Genomic DNA, 21102 nt, shown 5'->3' on the forward strand with positions numbered 1-21102 from the left:
CTTGTGTTATTAGGCAGAAATGCGAGGACGACGAATCGAAAAAAAAATTTAGGTGCCAGCCAAATTTCTTAGAAGCCAAGCTTGGCTCTTTTTCAAACTCAGACTTAGATTCAACAATCGAAACAAAAAAAATTTAGGTGCCAATATCGAGTTTCTAGTCACCACGGTGACCTGGCGTATAGAGAGAGAAATGATTTTTTTAAAGTTTTTATTTCTAGAAAAATTCACTCATCCTCTAGGCATGCCTAAAAGACGCTCGTAGTACCAAGAAAAATGCTAGAAGCCGCGCCTACTCAGAAAAAATGCGCATTATGTTGCTCGTTAACAAGAAAAATTCGTCGGAGACATTTCATTACTGAAAATGCTTAGAAGTCGTGCGCACTTAGAAAAATACGTAGAAAGCATTTCTTTACCACAAATTCGTCGTGAATGCTCAGAAAAATGCGTATGAGACGGACGTACCTGGAAAAAATGCGTACAGAACATTTCATTGCTACAAATGCTTAGAAGTCGTGAGTAATCAGCAAAATGCGCAGAAGATGGACGTACCTAGAAAAATGCGTCGGAGACATTTCATTACTAAAAATGCTTAGAAGTCGTGCGTTCTTAGAAAAATACGTAGAAAAAATTTCATTACCACAGATTCTTCGCGAATGCTCTGTGAAATGCGTTGAAGACGGAAGTGCACAGGTAAAATGCGCAGAATAAAACTTGCACTGTATTACTATAAATGCTTAGGAGGCGTGCATACCCAAATCCACATTGTGCCATACCTAATTTCCGTCATTGCTGATTATTTTTTTTAGTTGTATTCCTGACTGGGTCGTCGCGTACCACTGGTCGGGAGCGACTAGGTATATACCATATCATCAATAATTCCGTTACAAGAACTTTGGTAACAGAGTTCACGGGCACAAGCAAGTAAAGAGATCTCGATTGGATAATTAGCATGGCATTAAAAGCTAAATCTAATTTTAATTATGGGCGTGTGCTGCCCCAGACCGAACGAAAGGTCGCAATATTTAGGACTTGGTTGTGGTGAATTGTGGTGCTAATTCGTGACTATGTATTATATGGAGAGAGAGATATGTAAATGTTTATGACCTTCGAGGGGCGAGACGTGCCTCGACACGGACCGCCATTAACGTATCGGAGCCGTGTACGATCTCCGGTGTTTTTTGTTTTTTTTGCATTTTTAATAGGTCAATCGTATTAGTTGTGGTATGTGAATTACGTCATTTGCATAAGTAAATTACGAAGCACTCTGGCTTCCTATAGGTGCAAAATTAATTATTTTTTGATAGCTTTCGAAGGTTGTGGGCCACATCAACGCATAGGCACACTCTCGGAGTCCCGTCAGATGTATTTATGTATTATTTGCCCCCCCCCCCCTCCCGAATAGGACACGCCCAGAGGTTCCAAACTGCCTCTTTAAATCTGCCGATCTCCTTTAAAAAAAGTCTCGCAACAGACCTACAAAAACAGTACAAATGTAATTCAATCATAACACACCACTCACTTCCCTTTTGAAATATAGATGGCAGCACTGAAAAAAACAACATTACATATGCACTCATACTATTAGGTACACACACAGTTACACTTCCGGCACAACTTACTAGGTAGTAAATCGCCCATAGATGGCGATAGACGTGAGTTGTGCTCGGTTTGAAAGAAAGAAAGGTTCCAAACAGCGGTATTCGTACCTCATGGAGGGGAGGCGGGGGGGTTTACGTAAAAGGTAATTACTAATGGTGGGGGGGGGGACCAGTAAAGTAATAAAATAAAAAGAGCAAAAAAATTGAGTATGGTACCGTATAGCAAGACGGTACGTAACCTTCTGTTGCGCAACTTTCTAGTAGTATAAGCAAGTCTCCTACGTATTTCGATGAGTAAGTACACCGTTTCAGTATCTCTAGGGGTCTGGCAAGCATTTCTAGGGATATGAAAGCGTTCGCGTTTCTTTAAGGATGTGAAGCATCCGCAGGAGTAAGTACGTACGCCTCTTGCGCATTTCCAGGATGTTAGCAAGCCTCCTGTGCATTTCTGGACAGGGGCGTCGGAAATGTTTCGAAACTGTGGGTGCTCGTCTTTTTATCGGAAATTTTAATTTCTGAATCAATTCTGGGGGTGCTCGGATCCATGCCACAAATTACCGTGGCTGCTTGACCCCCGGCTCCGACGCCTCTGTTTGTAGAGGTATGAAATATATGTTCTGTGTATGTATTGCGTATATAAGTTATGAATATTTTTCCTTTATTCTTTCTGTTCAGGTAAATGAAGATTCAACATGCCAGGGGTAACTTACGGCCAGAGATGGTATAACAGAAGTACAAGATCGACCAGGTACGTACTCTTTTATTAGTGGCTTCCCTACCATAATTATTGTATAAATGGTTTTATTGAAATTACGTAATATTCTGAATGTGTCAATGTCCGTCCGTCCCCACCAGTGACTTGAACACAGACTCCTTGACAAACATGGCGCCTCAGAAGAAACAGCATGATCCTAAACACACCGGAACTTCTCAGTACACCAACGGTTATGGTAAGTATCGATTTCCTATAACACGTACTACCTAGCACAGTACTGGATAAACTCATTCAACTTATATAAGGCTCACAGAGAGAGGGTCGGCCTATATATATTCAGCTTTGCACAGTCCACGAAGATGTTATTCCGATTTCATGTGGTCCTCTAAGCAGGGCCGTCTTGGGGCCCCCGGGCCAAGTGGTTTTTCTGAGGCCCTACCTTGTAAATTCTAGAAAATTTCAACCGAATCTCATTTTTGTGAGGCCCCTCTTCTCTTGAAGCCCGCGGGCCGTGCCCGAGTGGGCCCATGCGTTAAGACGGCACTGCCTCTAAGTAATTAATCTTTCATTCGGCCCGAAAATTTAAACTCCTTTCGTGTTTTTTCTCCGCAGAAATCCGTAAAAAGCGTGCTTACACCCCCCCCCTCCCCCCCAGAAATGCGTAGCATCCGTGGCTCGCCTGATCCCAATGATGTGCGTAAAAGGTACCGTGGCGCACGTGCCTCCCATAAGAAATGCGTAGGATATTTGCGTAATCCGTTGGCATGCGTAATAGGGTGTATCGAAAAGTTAGGAAATTTTTTTTTTTTTTTAAATTACTTCTTCCGGTGCCCCTAGCGCCCCAAAAATAGTTAAAAATTGACATATTGATGAAAAATTTATTAAAAAATTGGTTTTTTTTTTAATTACTTATGGCGTGGGGTGAGAAAGTTGTGTCTTGGATACATTTTATATGTTGCATAATTTTTTTTATTGAAATCCATTCATATCTTCCGGTGGCCCGAGTGCCCCAAAAATAGTTCAAAATTCCCACTTTCATGAAAATGTATTAAAAAATAGTAAATTAATGAAATTTTTTTTTATAAATTTTGCGAAGTATTCAGTTATTAAAGTATAAACCCATAAATAATAATTTTATAATAATACACGAAGTATAAATTTAAAAATCAAAGCAATAAATCACAAAACTTATGAAAGTTGAACTCAGGGCATCATGGGCCCCCGGGCCAAGTCTTTTTTGCCAGGCCCTACCAGGCAAATTCTTGAGAATTTCAACGAGATCTCATTTTTGTGAGGCCCTTTTCCTCGCTTGAGGCTCCCGGGCCGTGCCCAGGTGGGCCCATGCGTTAAGACGGCACTGGTTGAACTTATATAATGGCTTTTTTAATTGTATTAATTTGAAGATTTGCATATTTTTTGGTATTAAAATGTTTTGAGATATGGCTTCTTTTGGTTTTATCCCATTCAATATGAAGCCTCTTCTCCTCTCCATACACACATTCCGACCAGGGCGGTCTTAAGAGCGTCATGGGCCCCCGAAATGGTTCTTTTGAGGCCCTACTTTGCAAATTCTGGAAAATTTCAAACGGATCTCATTTTTGTGGGGGGCCCCTCTTCTTCTGAGGCCCCCGGGCCGGGCCCATGCGTTAAGACGGCATTGTTTCCGACGCCTCAGACACTAGGCGAATGCATTTTTCAACTACTTGGGTTTGGCATGAATATTTTCATCATTCCTTCCAACTTTTACTATTTTACGCATTTAATAATAAACATTAAATGATTTTTCATTCTCTGCCTATATTATTTGCCCCGTGAAATCGATTATTTAACTCATTTTTTTTAAATTGCGAATTTGCATAAAAATCTATTTTTGGCAAATATTTAAGTGCCTTGGGGAAGCACCGGAAGAAATTAATTGAAGTTGGAAAAAAAATTTGCATTTATATACGCTAGTATGCTTAAAAGACAACTTTTGTACCCCAAGCCGATTCTTTTAGCCACATTTCGATTTTTCGATCCACCCTAATGCGTATAATGCCTTCTATAAATCCAGACATGCGTATTTCCTCCCCTAGAAGTGCATAGGAAACTTATATAATCCGTTGATATGCGTAAAGAGCGTTCGGTAACCCCCCTTCAGATGCATACGGGGGCTTGCATCAGGGCCATCTTAAGGACATCATGGGCCCCCTGGCCAAGTGATTTTTCTGAAGCCCTGCCTGTGCAATTTTCGAAAATTTCAACCGGTTCTGGTTTTTGTGAGGCCCCTCTTCTCTTGAGGGCCCCATGCGTCAAGACGGCACTGGCTTGAATACCTTTTGAGGAACCACTGATTAAGGTAAAATATGTCCCGATAGCCGATCACAATTTGTAAAACCACGATGCAGTGTCGTAGACTATCGGGTTATTAATTACCATGTTGATACCCTTAGAGATTTGAACCCCCCCCCCCCCTTCAGGTTCCAGTCCTTAATTAGCACGAAATGACCATGGTGCGACAAAAAAAAACAGACTATCTATCCGAGACAGGTAAAGCCGAATTAGGTTGTATGTGATAAGAGATCTCGTTCACGTGACTCGAATGTTAAAAAAAACGAGTCGTCGTTGTTGTTGTGCCAGGTTAAATAGGAGTCGGGGGAAAGTGAGTCATTGTGCTAAATGCATTGAAAGCTCGTTGACCCCTTCACGCTGTTGCGGTATGCGGTCCGGACACAAAAGGTTTGGACACATGCATATCCCACCACCACTACCAACAACATCCAGGGATGCCTGCGCAGTAGCTATGATACGCGTGTTAAGCACACACATGCAACATGTATGTGATTTTTTTTTTTTTTGTTTATCTTTTCATATTATAACTTGTGGGTGTGGTGTCCATTGGCCGGAATAGACATGATTCTATGATTAAGTATTGTCGAGAGTAACTTTTGACAACATCCCCCTTTCCACATCCTGTGTGATGCCATTGGTGCGTTTGTCTAAACTGTGCACAACGTAGTAGTTTTGTGTCTGTGTCTGTCTGTTGTAACATTTGCGTCGTCTTTTGCAGATAGGAACAGTGACATATATGATTACTATCCCACGTACCTCTTGGAACATTTGGCGACTTTCTCTGTTGGTTCACAGTACGGTGAGTATTGCACATAATTTTTTTTATAATTTATTTATTGTATCTGGGTATGTGACCAGGGCCCGACTTGAAGGGGCCCCTGGGAAAAAAGAGGTATTATCCCCCGCTCCTTGTGTGGATAAAGAGGTTTGGTATGTCAGCATGTACAGTACATGCTTGTAAACACATCAAAAAATAATATACACTATTTTAGATGAGAAATGTAATGTGAAATTCTCACGAAATATCTTAGGCCGGTATTACGCTATAAAAATTTAATAAAAAATTCTTTTATAAATCTTGAAAAATGAATGTAACCAATAAGCACATCTGTTACATTCGAGCGAACTTAACTGATCTGCCTATTGGTTGCATTTTTTTCAGTTTTATAAACGAACTTTTATCAAACTTTTATAGTGTAATCTCGGTCTTAGAATTTTTTTTTTTTGCACTCTCATATGAGCAAAATCATTGATAATGTCATCAACTCATCAGAATCTAATTTTTTAAGTTATCTCAGCTTCACAATGCACAATAAAGCTTAGCGATGATTTTATTCTTTTTAATAACAACAATGATCTTTCTGTGGAACAGTTTGATATTGGTGATGATGTCAATTATGATTCAATGCTGTCTCATCATTTGGAAACATCTCTTCTAAACAGGGCCGTCTTAAGAGTATCGTGGGCCCCCGGGCCAAGTGGCTTTTCAGAGGCCCTACCTCGGTAAATCCTAGAAAATTTCAACCGGATCTCATTTTTGTGAGGCCCCCTCTTCTCTTGAGGCACCCGGGCCCCATGCCTTAAGACGGCACTGCTTCTAAACCTCTAGCGTTATTTAACATTTTTAGCGTGTCACCAACCTGTAACAAGAATGAAAATTGTTGCAGTTCGTCTGAAAATTTTTTTTTTGCAAAATCAGATGAATGAAGTTAATATTGCAATAGATGTGCATTGCACTTGCTGTGTAAAGTCTAGTAATGATTGGTATAATATTAAAATTGATATTCAATAGGGTTTGCTAATAATGGGCAGTGAAATTCTTTAAATTCCAAAATTCTATCAAATGAAGTTTATAAAACTTTTAGTGAAATATATATATACTATATGATAAATACGCTCTGCCTTAAAACATGCCCGTGTTGAGAAATCGGGCTCTGTACGTGACCATAATACATAAAATTACCGTACACAAGATTATGGTTGAAGTTGGTAGGCCTTGTTTGCTACTATTTTTTTTAGCTCAGCGGTTCTCAAAATTTTGATCGCTCGTGCCTTGCCCTATTCACGGTTCATCTGTAGCTCTCCCAAAGCCGTTTCCAACCTATGGTCCGCGGACCAGTGGTGGACCGTGACGGTGCAGCAACGCCTAGAGATAGATCCAGGGCCGCAACTAGATACTTTTTCAGCCGAGGCAAGAACGCATTTTGGCGCCCACATGTAATGAAGAAGCAGTTAAGGGGTCCCCTGAATTACAGCGCCCGGGGCACAAGACTCGCCTGTCCCCCCCAGTTGTGGCTTGGATAGATTTCTCTCTAGGAGGTGCAGGACGGCGGCACGGGGGTTCCGCAGACAGACGCAAGGAAGTTAGAATTACTCCCCTTGAAAGAATCGTATGAGAACCCCCTCTCTTCAAGGCGCACATCGATATTTTCAGCTCGTCGTGAAGCCCCTAGGAGAAACACAAGGGTGAGGGGCTGAAAGGGCTCGACAGCTCTGATTATTTTGTTTTTACACAATAACTTACTGTAGAAGGGACCGCAAAAATCTTACCAGGGAAACGCCATTGACCCTATCCTACGGGCTTTGCTGCAAGATATGGGGGGGGGGGAGCATGCATCTAAGAGAAATACGAGATTGGTGCTAATCGACTCTCCCAAGCAGTGCCTCAATTAGATGCTTGGTCAGCTGGGCCGAGTGCTCATTTTGCGCCCCCTTTGTAATGTTGAAAGAGAGGTTAAAGGGTGAAATTTTCGCCCCCCCCTCTCTCGTCCGGCGTCCGGGACATCAGACCCACCTGTCCCCCCCCCCCCAGTTGCGGCCCTGCTCCCAAAAGCTGGATAATGTGGAGAACATTGTCTGCCCGTGAAATACGGGTTGATCCGACGAACCTGCACTATTCGGTTAAACGCCACTCCGTGCCTGGATACGTGGGTATGCTTAAGGGGGATTGCGTACAGTATCTCTCTAAAAATGCGCTAAAAGGCTTGCATGCGTCCAAAATACGCAACAGCCTTGCGCACCCTCTGCTACGCATAGGGAATTTGCGTACGTCTAGAAATGCACAGAAGGTATTCATAACCCCCGTTTCCTCACTAGAACTGGTGGGAGCAGCAGCAGGCGGGCCTGGTGCCCCAGACGCCGCCAAATTCAAATCTATCAATCAGGACCGTCTCAAGAGCATCATGGGCCTCCGGATAAATTGATTTTTCTGAGCCCCCCCCCCCCTGACTAGGAATACCTGCCTTTTCTAATTTACATACTTTCGAAAATTTGAACCAGATCTCATGAGGCCCCTTCTGCACTTGAGTCTCCCGGGCCGTGCCAGGTGGGCTATTCCGTTAAGACGGAACTGTCACTAACCATTTCAATGGGCTACCCGGGGAGCCAAAATGCATGCTCTTGCCGTGGCCGACGAAGTATCTAATTGCGGTTCTGACTCCCTCGAAAGTCCTTTCTGTAGTTAAAAAAGTACTTGTTTGTTACCCCCCCCCCCCCATCCGTGTCTACATTCTCTAGGCGATTTTAATTTATTTTAATGTAATTCTTATTAGTTTTTGGCATGCAATCAATTGTGAAAAGGGTTGTCTTAATGCTCGGGGTCACCTGCAGTGTTGTATTAAGGCATGGGCCCACTCGGCCTCACAAAAATGAGATCTGGTTAAAATGTTTGAGAATTTGCCTTGTAGGGCCTAAGAAAAATCATTTGGCCTGGGAACCAAAGATGTTCTTAAGACAGCACTGCTCAAATGTAGAAGGCCCCCCCTTCCTTCATTATAATAAGATCTGGTTGCAATTTTCGAGATTACACAATTATAGCTGTAAGCAGGTGCTTCTAGCCCAAAAAAAAATCATGTCTAGGTAACCCTTCAAAAAAAATTCACTTTACCCAGAGGCCTATGATACTGTTGAGACAACTCCGTGCAACCGGGCCATATCAAAGCTATCTTGGGGAGGGGGGGGGGGTCTCTTACCTAGCTGTAGAAACACCAGTGATCTCACATTTCAAGGGAGATGGACACCCCCACGGCTGTGGATCAGCCCATGTGTTAAGACAGCCATGTTTTTCCCTCCCCCAGCACATGTTGTTCAGTTAATGTATGCTGTGAAGTACAGGCCAGAGGTGGATTCAAAGTTTTTCTGCTCTACTTCTGTTTCAGTCCCACTTTTTTTACCTCCAATCATCCAAGTTTGCTACCCCCCCCCCCCACTTTCTCTGTAAGATTAACCAGATTCTGATTGTGAATACTGTAAATGTTTTTGTACTTGATGTCGTTGGTTATATTATACTGCCGGTTTACAATTTACAAAACATTGACAAATCACATCATTCTATATTAGTTGGCAGATTCACCATTAATTTTTCCGATTTTTCATCGCCAAGGGGTTAGCTATTTTCTTGTTAACTAAACAAAATTAAAATTTATGATTCCAGAAGCGAATTTATGATTTTGCTATCTGTTTGCTAAAGAAATTTTGCCACCCTTCTCCAATATTTTCTTGATCACTCATTCTTTAAATTTGCTGCCCTAGGCCACCAACCCTGCAAATACACCTCTATCTTTGTCACTCTTTCGGTCACTCCCATACTCAGATAGGTTACTCTTTTGGTAGCTCACTTCCCTGGTCCCACACTCTGTAGATCACTCTTGACTCTTGATTGCATGCTGTTTTGGTCACCCGCATGCTTGCAAACTCTTTAGGTGTCACTCACATGATTGTAAACTCTTTGGGTTGCTCTTTTTGTCACTCATGACCCAGTTCCTTGCTCTCGAGGCTGATTTACAGTCTTACCATCTGTGGTCAATGAAAATTTTGATTTCCACTTTTCTGCCTATCTACCAATTACCTTGACTACTCATTCCTCTAATTTTCTGTCCTGGGCTATAGCCTGCTAGCCCAGTAAATACATCTTTGCATGCATTAAAACTTAAGTATACCGACATAATGAAGCAAAACCATAGGCGGAGATTGACTTGGAAGTCTGGGGGGGCACGATGATGATGATGTCAACTATATACATTAGATCAGTCGAATCCACCTTTGACACTGGGGGGGGGGGGGGAGGCAAAACTAATTCCATTAACTCTTGATTGATCAAAGAGGGTAGATTCCGATATTGCCAATAAAATGATTTGTATCTGTAGGAAATGAGGTAGGAACTTAAACCAATTTCTAGTGGTATACATATATTTTTTTTCAATTTCATGTGGTCTAAATGTGTGTGTATCTTACATAGGCATTCAAAGTCCCAAAGATGGCCTCCGACGCCTGCTGCAAATGGAGAAATCGAGTGGGATTTGGACCCAGAAGATGCAAATGAGACTCGAGAAGAAATGGGTTATCATAATTGATAATGAAAACGGGGTACGTATGGAAACGTATAATTCATCATGCAAACTGAATAACCACTAGCTTTGTTACCATTTGCTTACATTTCTATTTGACTTTCTTTTTTAGGATATCGTCGAAAGATTTCCTATGAACTTGATCAGTGAACCTACTTCATATACAAGCAACGACCCCAGAGAACTGTACAATAACGTTTTGGTGTTTATCGTCAAGGACGATCCAAAGAACAAAAATCACAACCCGCCAGAGATGCACATATTCCAATGTGCAAGGGTTTCGGTAAATGCTTTCTGCACTACATATATATGCACAGTATATGTGTTGGAAGATTATTTCTTATGACACATTAGAATTTGCTAGGATGAAATAAATTTCTATCATAAGTTTCAACTTGAAAGGTTAGGAGAGATGTGCAATAAATGATAATGTCATTTATTTAGAACATCAGTCAGCTGCTATCGTCAACACTGAAGAATGGGAGAACTATTGTTTCTTCGCCCCTCCCCGAACCATGCAATTTATATTTCCACTGGTAATGTTGATTGTCTATGTCAAAACTCTTGCCTAACCCGTCTGACAAAGAATGAGGCAGACGCTTCGGAAGGGTTTTAGACCTACTGGTGCGATGCACAGCTCTTGAGGATTTCGATCTGAATCAATTCTGGAGAGTGCTCATCCTCCTGCTACACAAAATACTGAGGTCTCGCAGCACTTTGGCTCCAACACCACTGCATTGAAATGCCAGTATAATTTTGCAATGCAATGATTGTATGGCTACTATTGGATGTAGAGTAGTCTTTATTTAAAACATATATGCTCAACGTATGGCCTGCGGGCCAAATATGGCCCTTGTAGTCATCTGATGTGGCCCATGACCCATACTTAATTTTGCAGAAATGAATGAAACAGCAAACTATCAGCTCACTTAAGTGACCCGAGGTGCAGTTCCAGATCACTTAAGTAGTCAGCAGCACAATTTTAGGTCACTTGAGCAGCCTGCAGTACATTCCCTGATCAGTAAAGTGACCCGTGGCACAAATACAGATCACTTAAGTGGCCTGTTGCACATCTACAAATCACTTACGTTATCTGGAGCACTTACTAACCAAAATAGCGACCCAGTCCATATTCCGAAGAATTTCTAACTGATAGGTCACCGCCATGGTAAGATCTGGAGCACTAGTGATCTGCGACGTAGTTCCAGATCACTTAAGCAGCCTGCAGCACGTTTGCAGATAGCTTAAGTGACCTGGCATGCGTTTTCAAACCAATAATAAGGCCAGCACACTCTCCAGCAGGTTGAGCGCCCCTGCTTTAAAATATTGTCTCAGGCTTTCTTGGCTGGTGGCATTCACCGAAAAATATACAGCTTCTGTCTGCTAGAAGCCATAATCTGTGACATTCATAAAGTTCCAGTCCAACCAAAACCAGTGCAACTTTCAGGTTCAAACCTCGGATTATTGGCAGATATTATGCCGAAAAGAAATTTTCATTGTGAGGAGGGGAGCAATCTCCTTCCCTCCTCTTCACATAAAAAATTTCATTATTGGCATAGGATGAAGATGAACAATCCCTTCCCCCCCCCCCACCTCTGTATCTGCTTATGTCTCAGACATGTATTAGTAGCAACTGGACACAATCTGATGTACAAAAATATTTTTCATGCTTGTCAGAGACTTACACATTACTAAAACTAGCTTATGGTACATCACTAACCCCATCCATGCCATAGCAACTTAATTCCGAAGTGACTGTCATTACGTTGTTGAATGTGATGTATGTATCGATTTGCTTTTTATTTCATATCTTAATATATGATCCTAAATGTCTCGTTTGTATTGTCAGGCTCAAGAGGTTGTCAGTGAAATGAAAATGTTCATCAGCGGTAAATGGAAGCCTGGGTAAGAGAAAGCTACATCCATTTATTGCATTGAGCGAATGATAACAAATTTCATGAAAATATACAATCGGTAAAAAACAGTTTGTCTATAAATTAGATTGTGTTTTTTTTTTAAATGCTTCCAATAATTATTTTCAGAGCAAAACAAACACGAACCATACCTCCACCTCCCACTAATCCTCCGCCAGATCCTCCAGTGAACGGAGTTAACGTTCGTGAACAAGTCAATCTGTTTAACGCTGTTGCAGCAGCTGCAGCGTCTCCTCCACGAAGTGGTAAGTTTTAACTTTTTCATTTAAGACCTGTTTGTTGAATTTTTTTTTTTGCCATGTGGGGGTGAAATTTTGTCCATGTTCGTGAAATATCTACACTAAAAGACGTTCTCTTGGCTGTTATTTTTTGACCAGATGTATTACTCACGCTTGAGTGAAAGAGGACGCCAAGATGACATAACAATACATGGCTGCAGAAAATTTTCCTATTCCAAGCATGTTGCTTTGCAAACAAGATGTTTTGCTTCATGAAGTGAAATGTTTTTTCAATGGCAGCAGAGAAAATGGGCAATGGCAGTCTTTTGCATTGTCCAATCTAGTGTGGCTTAAGACCCATAAGTGCATGGGGGGGGGGGGGAGAGAGAACGCATGATGATAATGAGATTTGGCACTGCAACTTTTAAAGTGTTGGTTGGTGTATTTTCATCCAGGCAGGGAAGGCCCAGAACATTACTTTTTCTGGGAGCTCTCCCATGGCTCTAATATACAAATAGAAATGCATGCCTGTGACTGGTGAAAATTGATACCACCAGTTTGGGTTTTCAATGAAGAGGATCACTAGTCTCAAATGAAGTCTCTTTAAAAAATCTCGTCGCAGAGAGCAACAGACCTACAACGGTATAATTATTCATTCATTACACTCTTACTATGAGTTGAGAAAAAATTCGTAGTTTAAAAAAATTGATTGCAGATAGCAGGACCACACATAACAAGCATTACACAGAAACGAACTTTTGGCACAGCATTTGAACACTGCGCTTTGTTTCAAACATACCACTCATACACTGCTTGAAATCGGTGAAGGACTTCATTTGCTGCAGCAACCAATCAGGACATTGCTTTAGACTTTTACATGCAGGCACTCTGGCTTCATTCTGACCCATGCCCTTTGACTTAAACAGATATACACTTCTTTCTGCTGAGCAACCAGGAGTTGAGATTTGATAACCAACTCAAGTGGGATCCCCAGTCAGTATGATAGCGGTTATATTTACCCTCTGAAGACGGTGCCCATTGGGTGTTAAAGTATGTTAGGAATTCTGTAGTTGTTCCTTTTTCATTGGATCTCTCTGAGATTTCATGTTTAATTTGAATCAAACCTTTCAGTTCACCATAATAACATGCAAGAGAGAAACACGAACACCTGTTAACGTATTGCTAATTGCTTTGTTGCTAAATAGTAAATAAGCGTTTCAATGAAATTAAATGTAATTAAAATATGGCAAAACGGTCTATTGTGCCACCATTATGTGCCCAAAATGACTAGAGTAAAATTCAAATAATAAAATAATGCAATTACAGTCAAGCCCATAACTAGACCGGAGCAACCGGGGCCCTGAGCAGAAGACCCCCCCCCCCCCACAAAACATTTACACTTATTTTGCATAGTAATAATCCTCTGGGGGCCTCCAGGGAAGTCTGCCCAGATGCCCGAGATGGTGCGTTACGGTCCTGATTACAGTGATACCCTGGCTTACGCTACCCTGATTTGCGGGATTTCAGAGTTACACTATATTCTATGAAAAATGTTTGGTTTTTGAATTTGGCACATTTCGTAAGCTTTATGGGATTATAGCTGAGATGGAAACTCAGTATGATGTTATTACCAAGTAAAATTATATTGTCTGTTCAATCTGAACACCATGTGTAGCAAAGATGCACTGATTTTTAAGGTGCTAAAAGTAGAAAGCCAGGGAAACTGCTCGAGATCTAAACTTTGCCAGAAATTTTGAAATTCCATTTGGACCCGAGGACCCATGTGGAAATATACCTTCCATTTTTTTTTTTTTTTTTTTTTTTTTTTTTGAAGAATGGTTTTGCCATCATTTAAATATGTTGAGTTCAAAATGATGCTACTTAGAATTTGTTGACAATGCACCCAGTCACTCACTTGCCAAGTAATTTCGACACTTTACTTGACTCTTTACTTCACACTTCATACAAAGAAACAAGAACTAATAACAAAAATATTACGCAGCTTTAACACAATAAGCCTGCTTGTTTTGATGGACCAAAATGTCACCAAATATTCACTATATATTCTCTATACAAATCTACAACTTTAGATCGATGATTGCCAAATTTGGCATATATACCAACCAGGCTCGGATTGAACAATGGGCTACTTTGAAAATTTGTCAGAGCAGGGTGAAACAAATGATAAACTGCCAGGCAACAATAGTTTCTTTGCCTTAACAATAACTTTCGGAATGTTTACTTTGGTTATACAGTGGTTCCCTAACATTGTGTTTCAGACATGCATATGCCTTAACAATGGTTTGTCACTTCTTTAATACTGCCAGTATTATATATAATAGTTTATTCCTTTATAATGGTTTGTCACTTTTTCAGTCCTCCCAGAAATTGAAGAAAACTCTGGCAGCATTGGGTACTATAGCTAGTTTGAAAATCTTAATGAAAATGTTTTAATTACATGTAGGAAAACTTTCAATTTGATTTTTTTTTTTGACAAAAACGTGTTTCTCGGATATAATGGTTCCAATTAACAACTATTTAATGTATTTGTATGTAGAATTTCACCCTGACTTACGCCCTTAGTGTTGGTCCCACCTATCACATAACTGTGTTTACATTACTTAAATTCTTTGTGTTGGTCCAGAATGTTGTATTTTTGCTTCTTTTTTTTGCAGAGGGAATGATTCAAAGAATTTCATCATCTGGCTATCAGAAAATCGAGAGGATGGACAATGGTTCAGACCAAAATGCTATTTACAGTCGAGATTCCAATGACGAGACGAGCTCAACAAGCAGTGAAAAATATGAGAGGGATGTGGTAAGTTTATTGTTGGAATCATTTCTAATAATAACCCACTCTATTCAAACTCGCTCTTCAATTGCTTTAATTACATAGCTATACAAGCATTTAGATCCCCTTTTCTTCCTTTAATGCAGGCTATTCTTAATCACTGTTTCGATGATATCGAGCGATTCATTGCACGCTTGCAACATGCTGCAGCTGCATTCAAGGAACTTGAACGTCGTCAGAAAAGGCGAAAAAATAAAAAGAAAGATCTTGGAGGTTTGTAACGTTTTCAATGACTTTAAATCTGTAGAATTTAAAAGAAAACTCAAGATCTTTTCAATCCTTAAGGATATTTTTTCTCATGTGAGATTTCTTTTTCTTTCGTAGATGGAATGTTGAGCATGAGGGCGAAACCACCTCTGGAACGCGAGTTTATGGACATTTTGCAGAAGTTCAAGCTATCATTCAACTTACTGGTAAATACTCAGATGCTTTTATGTTAAACTGTATTATTGGAATTATATGCATTCAAATGATTCTAAGGGCATGTTTCGACCATCATATTAAAATGTCTTTTATTTTATTGTACATTAGGCTAAGCTGAAAAGCCATATCCATGATCCAAACGCTCCAGAGCTGGTCCACTTCCTTTTCACACCACTGACATTGATAGTAGATGCAGCTAAAGACTCGAATTACAGCATCGTTTTGCCTTCCAGAGTAGTATCACCACTTCTCACGAAGGATGCGATTGAGCTTCTGATGAACTGCTGCACCTCAAAAGAGAGTGACATGTGGCATAGCTTAGGAGATGCGTGGATAATACCCAGGTACATAGTTTTTCTCTTTTGAATACTGCTACTAGTATTCTGAGTGCATGCGTGTCCCTAAGGCATTTATGTTGTTGTATGAGTTATGCATTTTTCATGTTCTGGTGGTGCTTTCTTTCAAATCGGGTACAACTCCATTCTATCGCCATGGGAAATTTACTACAAAGTGAGTTGTGTCGGAAGTGTGAGTGTGTATATAGTGTTGTCTGATTTTTCAGTGCTGCCATCTATATTTCAGAAGTGAAGTGTAATGATTAGAATATTTGTGTACCATTGTAGGCCTGTTGCTCTCTATGGGGAGACTTTTTTTAAACACCTTTTTAAATTAAAAAATATGTTGAGATCGGCTCGCATTTTTGCAACTGCAAAAAACCAACTTTAACCGACCACCACTGTGGTGGTGATGTGGGGTTTGAAACTAGGTCCTCGCTATGGGAGTCGGTCACTATGACCACTCGACCACCACAGCTGCTTTTATAATTTTTGTGGTGATGGCATATGTCCTCCCTATCTTGAACTGAAAATGGCTGATACTTGAATTTTTCATGTTATGTAAGTAGAGTCCAATCCCATTTTAACGAATACTATTGTAGCAAAAATCTTGTTTTAATGAACACTTTTCCTTATTCCCCAGATAAGTTTACATAGTAACAATTCAAACACCTGGAATTCCTTTACAACAAAATTTCATTATAACGAAGTGATTTGTCAGGTCTCTTGGAGTTCATTATAACGGGATTCGGCTGTATTGTATAAAAGATCAGCTGGCTCTTTGCAGAAAGACTTTCCCAAAAAAAAGGAGACCGGTTTGCATTTGCTTGCATCTCAGAGTTGAAAAACTGCGTAAAACCAACTTCATCTGACCACCACTGTGCTGTCAATGAGATTTTAATCTGTATCCTTGCAAATAAGAGTCCAGCAGAATGCCTATACAATCTGCACAGCACCTTTTTGAACTACAGTGGAACCTCTTAATACCCCAAGAGGGGATGAAAAAAATGCACGTTTTCCCAATTTATCAAACAAAAATGTTTGTTTTATATGTTTGAGTTTAAAGATGATTCATGATTGGACTGTAACATATAGAGGACAGCTATACTTATTTATGTGATAACTTTTTTTAAATATAATTAGGGAGCAGTGGAAAGGCTACGAAGCTACCTATCACCCAGTCTTTTCTGATGGCTGGGCTCCAGAATATCCATTCTCAGAGAAACGTGAAAGAGTTGAGGCTACTGCCGTAGCAGCTGCTTCGATGGCAACCAAGATAAGAAAAGATGATCTTCAGCACTCGTCCCGTGAGGAGGTAAAATTTTCCATCCTTGTAATTGGCAATAAGATTTAATATTTGATAATATTTTGATGTGAATAAGTCTTTTAAATCATCTGATTATACTGGGTGAATTCGGAAAAAAGCTGCGTAATGAAATAATTTAAACACTCGTATCTCGGGAATTATTAAGAACATATCTGTGTTTTTAATGTTTACGGGTAGATCTCATTATGATGAATCCAATGATACCACTCTGGTTCTAATAAATATTCCAGTCTGTGCACCAAGTTCACGGCTTGCTTTCCTTTCAAAATTGTTTTACCCTATATCTCGAGAGGTTCGCAATGTAGGTAGAAGCCAATGGTGTCATCTGATGGGCATTTTTGAGACAAATTTCCGATTATACCATTATGTGCTTCCAATGATTTTAATGCTGTTGATTTTATTATCTCTTCTGGTCTGGGCACTAGACCCACCGCCCGCATTCGCAATGAAATTGTTTTATAATATATCTTGAGAGAAGTTAGCTACGCTAAATAGGTATTGTTGGTATATATTGGTATCGTCTGTTAGCTATTCCAAATGTACCAATTATACCAATTTCATTATGTCAGTAACTACTATGCAAAGGTAGGCACAAAGAAAATATTCACGTCAAAACTTTCGAGCGTGTCTAAAACAAATTTATGATGGGTAAAACATTTTTTAAATGTACAACTGAATGGCCGTGCAATGGCTTCTCGTTATGGATAATGATAGCTTGAGTTGATCACACGTATAATTTGCTAGGATGTCTCGTATAAAGATGTGAATTGAACATGACAAATTTCTCTTTCAGCATCCAGAAGTCAGGCAAGATTACCGAGTGCCCTCACGACAAGAGGTTGGAAGTAGATATGGAAGTGAATTCCATTACAGTGAACGCAATGAGAGGGCAATATCTCCTGGTGGACGGCATTCGCCAGACATGTCGCCCCAGCAACAGCCGTTTGAATCAAGATATTACACAGGCCATAATTTTGAGATGCCTTCCAGAGATTCTTTTGACAGGTGAATGAGGGCTGCTCAGTTTACTTCTGTTTTGTTACCTGAAACTATGTTGTATAACCACCTACAAATGTGCTTGTGCATGATGAAGAAAAGTATAGTAATATACCCGTTTTATTTGATTAGGAATGGTGCCATTACTCCGATATCTGATCATGAATATCCTGATCATCGTGACATGCGATCAGACTTCAGTGCCGATTCAATCGATCATGGGAATTCGCTGGATCATCCGCACAGGCAGATGGAGAACCAGCAGAAACTGTTCCTGGAAGATATGAAATCGAGGGGAGCAAGGATAGTCCAGGTGATGTACCCAAGAACGGCCAACAATGACAAAGAGCTGACTGTGGTGAGAGGCGAATATTTAGAGGTAAGTTTGTTTGGTTGGGTTTCATCACGTATGCAATCGCACTTGATTGCACACAATACTTTTCTCCGTTCATTGTAAAAAGCATGTATTTTAATTATTTTTTTAATCAACAGGTTATTGATGACAGTAGAAAGTGGTGGAAAGCTCGAAATGCTCATGGCCAGGTTGCACATGTGCCTCATACGATTGTCGGTTCCGTGGCATTTGATGACGATGGCTTCAACAATCCTATATATGGAAGTCGCACCAATGGATCTAAAGATGGCATGTACACACCGGTAAGCATGAATAGAATTTCAAAATTTTGAATTGTGAAACATGTTGCAATATATATAGCGGGGGGGGGGGGAGACAATTCTGGCAATAGATTTGTAGGAGGTCACAAAATTTATTTTTGAAGTCATCTGTTATTGGTCATCTCATCACATAGATTCCTGTCCTGACCCTTTGCGCCGTCTACCCCAAGCATAACCAGCCTCAGCAATAGCGGCTGATTTTATTGGTCTGTGTTTGCTTGATTTGTCACACTATCCGTTATTGGTTTGAAAAAAAACCATACCGATAGATGATAGCATGACAGACACCTGTTGGTTTCTTTTGCATAATTTTGTGGTCATCCATAATACCTTGGAGTATTCACAGAAGACATCCTGGTTTATGCAAAATGGTGCAAGGTGTCTGACAGGCTGCTTAAGTTTTCTGATTTCCCAGATGGAAATATCGATAATCATGTCATTGCTCTGAACAACCCATGCTTCTCCTAAGATAGGGGGGAGTTGAATGGAGTGGCTGCTACATGTTCACCAGATTCAAATTTGTGCGTTTTCTTTCTTTGGAGGCACTACTACTGGAAATACTCTAAGAACTTGAACAAGTAGTAATTTTATAGACATTTCACAAGAAGTTTCAGGCAAATTTATTCTATGATTTCGACATGTGATACGGCTGAAGGTGGACATTTAAAAAATATTGGAATGCGATTCATAGAACTTGATGATTGATTGGACTTGATTGAACTTTGTGATTTATAGAAATCGACAAAAAAATGAAGAAAAATTAATATAAATTTACGATTGGGATCTCCCAAGCAATCATACGTCCATCCAGGGGCAGATCCATGGCATTTTACACTACTACTACTTAACCAAACATGTACCTCATATACATTTCCTCTACGGAATTTTTAACAAGTCGGCACATGCTGGAGAATGCATGTTCTGGGTGTATGCTTTGGCTCTAATGTATTTATGTTGAGTTGCGCTTGTTTCCAGGGGCGTAGGCCAGAAATTTCATTCGGGGGGGGGGGGAACCAAAGTGATAGAACAATAGATTTGGCTATCTTTTTCCCCTTTTTTGGTCATTTGCTCAAATTTCGGGGGCGGGGGGACCAGACCCCCCCCCAAGTCTCCCCCGCTACTCCCTTGCTTGTTTCATGTTCATGCTGCCATCTGGTTTCCATTTTCTGAAGTAAAGATGGAAATGCTTGAATTTTCATGTTTTATCAGTATCGTGTTGTAGGCTTACCTGCTCTCTGTGGAGAGACTTTTTTTCAAATGGGATATCGGCTCACATTTGTGCCTCGAAGCTAGAAAACCACAGAAAACCAACTACAGCTAATCACCACTGTGCCATCAACAGGGTTCAAACCTGGATCCTCAGGACGAGAATCCAGCAGGATGCCCACATGACCGCACAGTGGCTGACATTTTACACTGCATTTTTTTTTTCTGTGGCAACACATACCATTTCTTATATGGATTATTCTAATCCCATCACTTTCAAAGTAGTTGATAACAGGGGCGTAGCCAGAAATTTCGTTCGGGGGGGGGGGACCAAAGTGACAGAACAATGGATTTGGCCATCTTTTTCCCTTTTTTCGGTCATTTTCTCACATTTCGGGAGGGTGCCAGACCCCCCAAGTCCCCCCCCCCTCACTACGCCCTTGGTTGATAACACTGAAAACTTCATACACACTAATATGACCTATGTGATCTCACATTTGTGCCGCCTCATCCTAACATTTTTTTCAATCAGACATATTTTCAGCAAAGCTGGAAGGCTTTTCACGTTGCATCCTTAGATAAACATGTTTCCCTGATAGTCACTTGAAAAAAGACGAATAAATACGATTAAATAAAATATGCAAATTTATCTCCAGCAGAGCATTACCATTGGAAATTTTTACCTTGATTTACATTGTCAGTTTCTGAACATTTTGATGTAAATTTAGGTATCACTGTAATATTGATAATTATTATTCGTTATCAGGGTGAGTTCCGGACATTTTTCAAGTGTAAGCAAATAATATCTTGGTAATAAAAAATCGCCCTTCCCTTTTAGTTTGTGACCTTAAGAAATTGACCTCCTTCAGATTTCACCTTCTGTGGATGTGTAGTTTGCAGGATTCAAGGTCTGGTCCTGCATAGTATCCACAAGTATATGCATAATTCGTAGCAACTTCAAAAATGAATAAAAACCGGAAAAATAACCGAAATAAAAAATGGTTTGCAGGATTAGCATCGCTAGGTCACAGGAATTTTTTGAAGATGGGAAAAAAATTACTATAAAAAATAAAACAGCCGATAGGTGGCGCTGGTACGAGTGACTTCGGTGGAAATATGCGAGTGAGATGGTTATAAGAACTTACGTT

At 40.3% G+C, this 21102-nt stretch overlaps 1 protein-coding gene across 5 annotated transcripts in view; it reads left to right on the forward strand.

Annotated features, from left to right (window-relative positions):
• Positions 1-21102, forward strand: part of LOC149079672 (epidermal growth factor receptor kinase substrate 8-like) — an 84511-nt gene that overhangs the window by 39534 nt on the left and 23875 nt on the right. For all 5 annotated transcript variants that reach the window (XM_089240280.1, XM_089240282.1, XM_089240283.1 and 2 more), the window contains exons 2-16: positions 2274-2346; positions 2454-2548; positions 5363-5443; positions 9881-10008; positions 10102-10272; positions 11839-11894; positions 12032-12168; positions 14817-14959; positions 15079-15205; positions 15317-15405; positions 15524-15759; positions 16894-17065; positions 17871-18082; positions 18206-18452; positions 18566-18730. In XM_089240280.1, the coding sequence (XP_089096406.1) occupies positions 2291-2346; positions 2454-2548; positions 5363-5443; positions 9881-10008; positions 10102-10272; positions 11839-11894; positions 12032-12168; positions 14817-14959; positions 15079-15205; positions 15317-15405; positions 15524-15759; positions 16894-17065; positions 17871-18082; positions 18206-18452; positions 18566-18730 (2115 nt within the window). In that variant the 5' untranslated portion in view covers positions 2274-2290. The remainder of the gene's footprint in view (positions 1-2273; positions 2347-2453; positions 2549-5362; positions 5444-9880; positions 10009-10101; positions 10273-11838; positions 11895-12031; positions 12169-14816; positions 14960-15078; positions 15206-15316; positions 15406-15523; positions 15760-16893; positions 17066-17870; positions 18083-18205; positions 18453-18565; positions 18731-21102) is intronic.

This window comes from Pholcus phalangioides, unplaced genomic scaffold (genome assembly GCF_987345545.1).
Source record: "Pholcus phalangioides strain wild (caught in Gottingen) unplaced genomic scaffold, Ppha-v1.0 ptg000012l_1, whole genome shotgun sequence".
Taxonomy (NCBI): Eukaryota; Metazoa; Arthropoda; class Arachnida; order Araneae; family Pholcidae; genus Pholcus; species Pholcus phalangioides.